This window comes from Pseudochaenichthys georgianus, chromosome 14, assembly GCF_902827115.2.
Source record: "Pseudochaenichthys georgianus chromosome 14, fPseGeo1.2, whole genome shotgun sequence".
Lineage (NCBI taxonomy): Eukaryota > Metazoa > Chordata > Actinopteri > Perciformes > Channichthyidae > Pseudochaenichthys > Pseudochaenichthys georgianus.
The window spans coordinates 32,516,078-32,521,212 of NC_047516.1; the positions used below are offsets into that span (position 1 = coordinate 32,516,078).

Genomic DNA, 5,135 nt, shown 5'->3' on the forward strand with positions numbered 1-5,135 from the left:
AGGTAACACATTAATAAATGGTGATTTGTTTCACACTTTACAATAAAGCTCCCTTTTGGCAGTTATACATGTTAGTAACTCATTACTAAATGGTCATAAGAGATGCCAAGAAACATCAAGATGGAATCAACTCAGTGAACAACAGATACCAAGGATGCTGGCTGGAGAAGAAGACGAGTTAAGCTAGGTAGCCAATATAAGGCTTAGCATTACAGATAAATGTGGGCTCACTATTTGGCAAGCAACCGGTCACAGTTGCCCTGTTTATCTCATGTCTTATAAAAGTGTATTAATGATTTATAAAGTGTTCACAACCTAATTAATAAATGAATTACAAACTATTCGTAAACCCTTTATAAGGGTAGTCTTATTGTAAAGTGGTAACAATATTTTATATAGATATTTATAATGCCTTATAACCATACTAACACACTTTATAAAGCATTTGTTCAATGACCTACAAGGTTGAGTCTGATTATATTTCATAATTGTCACAGATCTTTGTGCAAGGATCATAATATATTTGCTGTAATATGTAATAATATTTTGTAATGCATTATAATTAGATTTGAGAAATGTGATGTTTTGTGTGTTGTGGCTGTTGCATAGATTTAATGATAGTTTTTAACTTTCTTAAAGCAAAAAATGACCAACTGGAGGGACTTATATTTATAATACATTATAATGCATGTAATTACATTACATTTAAAAAAGGTTATAATGGTATTATATTTCACTATGAAAGTTACAAAAACAAAAATGATGTGAGTATTATTGAAGTATGAAGTGATAAGGTATTATAAAATGCTATAAAATGTGTTAAGATTATTATTATAAAGCACAATAAATAGTGAAAGTATGTTTATAATGCATCATAGAGATGGACTTATAGAAAGTTCAACCAACATTTCTCCCTGAAACATAGTGAGGTTTAAAGTGTAAAGAAAAAGAAGGGGGAAAGTTGAGTGCAAGACAAGTACATCAAATTGTACAGTATTAGAAGATGTACTCTGCACAAATCAAATACATTTTATTTGGATGCACATTTCATGACACCCAAGGACACAATGCAGTTAATAAAAAAGCAAAACATGACAAAAACACAAAAAAGGGAAACTTGAGTTTCCACAAAGAATGACAAACTTTCAGATGATAAACTGGATCAGGAAAAATGTGTTCATCTTGTTTGAGAATTATAAAAGCAGTAACACTCACTGCAGCACTGAAGGGAGATTTGAAAGTGTCCAACGCAACACCACGCAGTCAAGGTTCAACACGAGAGTGACAACAAAGCTCCTCCCATCACAAGGAATTATATTTAGACCTCACTGACATGTAAGACTAACCTGCATCCTCACTGGCCTGCTGAGCTGCCACTCCATCCAACAGGAACACCTCTTCGTCAGGGTGTTTTATAGTTGATCTTCAAGTGGGAATCTTCTCATATACTCACACGCGGACCAGGCTGTGGTGGCTTGCCGAACACCGGGGTCAGAGAGGGAGGGCAGCAGGCGGGATCACACAGCCTCCAGAGAAACGAAAAGTTTATCTTAGCACTCCAGTTCCCTCAGTGGCTCAGGAGAACATGGCCTCTCTGTGAACCAAACAGGCTCAGTCACCAACTGACTCTGGATCGGCAGGAGATGATTACCAGGTATGTTTTTCTTAATCAATATATCCAAATACATATTTTGAGTGTCTAAATGAATCATCAAAAACATACTAGAGTTCTAAAGTTAGTTTGGCAGTCTAGATATCTAATTTGGGATTTATTTCCAGGCTCAGTATTTAACATACTTAACAAAGTGTTAATCCATCAAGTGATCCTGTAAATCCTACCACAATAGGTTCAAGCGGGTGTTCAGATTCACACTTTGTCAACCGCTGATGACTAAAACATACGATTATATTTAAAGAACATTTCTGCTAAGTTGTAAACCAATAGGCCCTGCTATATAAACTAGAAACCTAATTCTGGAGTCAGGGAGCACTGCCGGGTACTGTGTCACAAGATCATAAGAGTCTCCCCAGCCTGCTGCAGGGCGAACTCTCACACACAGTCAGCTGTGTCCCGGACTACACTAGATAAGACACAAACTCTGGGAGGACAAACAGTGAATTCATAATACATCTGTGTTTCATTTTAGTATGTCTACTCTGAAGAAATTACATTAGCCTTTGGTTGTGGGGGGACAATCGCAGACAAATACCATATTTATAATGGTAAGCCTATAAGGGATGCCATATATGCCAGTCAATAGCACAGCAAGTAATCTGTTTTGACTTACTGTAACTAATGGATTTAATGTGATTATGTGTCATTTAAATTATTTATAACATAAATCAGTGCATGCATTAAAAGCAAAATAAAAGGAGAATTTGAAATTGACATGCTCACTGAAGGATCATCCGACCCTACGGGGGGAGGAGGGGGTGCTGTCGGAGGCGTCATGTCCCTTCTGCTTGTGGCCCCCAGAGTGGGCTGTCAGGGCTGTCAACAAGGCAGATATCAACAGCAAATAATTATAGCATCCCTGACTAAATATCTAGATATTTCCTCTCAGGACTTAGTAGGGACCACAAACAAAGCAGACAGCAATGCATTCAAACCAAACAGAACTCTACACAACTCCAAAGTAGGTGTAGAGTAAATTGCCAAATGTGCTAACAAATTCACCATATCAACTTAAAAGGGTTGTCTCCACAATTTATATAGGCCAAAAAAATCAGTTATCACTGGTCAGAATGTCACTAAGTAGTGTATTTTTGAAAGGTTCAAGAAGTTGGAAAGATACAAGAGAAAATAGAAAAATATTTTCACAACCAAGGTTTTGGAGCCAAGCCCTGACAAAGAAAGGGCCTGTGACTTTAGGACATGCTGTAGGAAGTCTGTTCATTCTAAGCCAGACACTGCAAAATTACAGTGTTTATTTAATCCAAGTGAAAGTAAAAAATGTCCCACTCCTTTCAGGCGAATCTCCTGGTTTTGTGGATAAATCTGAGTCTCTATTTGTGAGCCAATATGGGGGACTGGAACTCGTTGGGGAAGCTGCTGGAGAGCGCCCAGGAACACTCCACTGTTGTGGGCAAAGTCTGGCTCACAGTGCTGTTCATCTTCCGGATCCTGGTGCTGGGGGCCGCCGCTGAGAAGGTGTGGGGCGACGAGCAGTCCGGCTTCACGTGTGACACCAAGCAGCCCGGTTGTCAGAACGTCTGCTATGACAAGACCTTCCCTATTTCTCACATCCGCTTCTGGTCGATGCAGATCATCTTTGTCTCAACGCCAACCCTCATTTATCTCGGCCACATCCTTCATCTGGTCCGCATGGAGGAAAAGGACAAACAGAAAGAGAAGGACCATGCCATGCAGGGTGAAAAGCAAACCCAGGAGTTACTTGTCACTAAAGCCAAGAATGCCTCAATTAAAGACAACCAGGGCCATGTTCGCTTGAAAGGCGCACTCTTGCGTACCTACGTCTTCAACATTATTTTCAAGACCTTGTTCGAAGTGTTCTTTATTGTAGCTCAGTACTTCCTGTATGGTTTCGAGCTCAAGCCAATGTACACCTGCGACCGCTGGCCTTGCCCTAATATGGTGAACTGCTACATCTCCCGACCCACTGAGAAGACGATCTTCATCATCTTCATGTTGGCCGTGGCCTCCGTCTCCCTGCTGCTCAACCTGGTGGAAATGTACCATCTAGGTTTCAAAAAGTGCCAGCAGGGCCTCCGTTACAGACGATTACATGCTATTAGTGAGGCTTCCAAGACCCGAACTGAAGCCATACCCTGTGTCCCAGAATATAGCTACTTTTCTGGGCATCATGCAGTGCCTGGACCTTTCCATACGGAGCAAACCTCAGCCTTCAGCCCCTACAGCAGCAAAGTGGTCTTCAAGCAGAACAGAGACAATATGGCGGTGGAGAGAAAAGGTCAAGAAGAGGAAGATGATATGGAGGAGAATAAACTCGCCAACCAGGCCTTATTAGAGATGCAAAATCAGCATAGAACTAGTTGTCAGTCGAGCAGGCAGAGCAGTCAGAGGAGCCGGATGGACGGCCTGAATATCTAGAGACTTTATATGATTTTCATCGGAGACTCAGGAACAACATGCATTTTCCTCTGAATATTTGCATGTGTATGGAAGACTATTCGAGACAAACCTATTAGGTGACTGCATAACAGAAAATAGCCATGATCAACTTTCAAGTAAAGATCTGACTGTAAGAGGCCTTTACAAACAAGCTTTGAATTGCATACCCATAAATGGCTCCTACTGTATGGTCACATTTCTCAGGGTTAAATATGGCGAGACATAAAACATGTTGCTCTTTTTTCACTAAGAGTTAGATTTTCTTTGTTTGTCTTGAAAGACTGTCCCATGTTACCAATTCTGCTCATGCATTTTCTGAAATTTCAACTTAAGGTTCAAAATAGTTTTCACTTTACTCTACATTTTTGAATTGATGAACTTCCATATATGTGGGTGATTAAGTATACAATGTACTTCTTAAAACTGTGAAAAGCATGCAAGAGATGTCCTATCAAAAGCCAAAATATGTTGTTAGTCAAAAATTGACCTCTTCCTTATACTTATTGTGACTTTGTAATTTGATTAAACTGATGTGATTCAAAAGACTGTTCTGTTCGTACTCATGTTTAAATCGGATAGAGGATCTGTTGTGTGGAAAGGTCAAACTTTAACATTTCTTCCTCACCTCACCCGTCATAAAAATGGTCACAGATTTACTCTAGTGATATTTTTGTTCTACTCACATGCAGCTTTTACACACCATAACCAGTGTTGGAGGCCAGTTGGTGATAGAGTGATGTCATAAAAACAGCCGTAAATGTTTTAAGAAATTATTTGTTTGTCCACAGCTCAGAAACATGAACGTCAGTGTTTCCCCTAACATTGCCTTGGGGGGAAGACAAAGCATTTTATTTATTAATAATTTATTGATGTCATATTTGCCCTAAGACCACAGGCAGTCAACGTTTCTAAATAGCATAATTGTTAGCCCCCTGACCACAAAGACAGTTGATCGCTTTCAGTTTAGAGCCTTAAGTACTACATTCAGAGGCTTATTCAGACTTCAGGGAAAAAGCAATAAATATTTTCAAGTACATTTTGT

At 39.6% G+C, this 5,135-nt stretch overlaps 1 protein-coding gene across 1 annotated transcript; it reads left to right on the forward strand.

The window, feature by feature from the left end:
* The first annotated feature begins 1,371 nt into the window (after positions 1 to 1,371).
* LOC117458130 (gap junction alpha-3 protein-like) lies at positions 1,372 to 4,636 on the forward strand. Its single transcript, XM_034098398.2, has 2 exons — positions 1,372 to 1,654; positions 2,972 to 4,636. The coding sequence occupies exon 2, from the start codon at positions 3,023 to 3,025 to the stop codon at positions 4,070 to 4,072; it is 1,050 nt and encodes a 349-aa protein (XP_033954289.1). The 5' UTR covers positions 1,372 to 1,654; positions 2,972 to 3,022; the 3' UTR covers positions 4,073 to 4,636.
* The last annotated feature ends 499 nt before the right edge of the window (positions 4,637 to 5,135 follow it).

Excerpts from the sequence above, each read along its gene's own strand:
- LOC117458130 (XM_034098398.2), top strand. The coding sequence starts at position 3,023 with ATGGGGGACTGGAACTCGTTGGGGAAGCTGCTGGAGAGCGCCCAGGAA.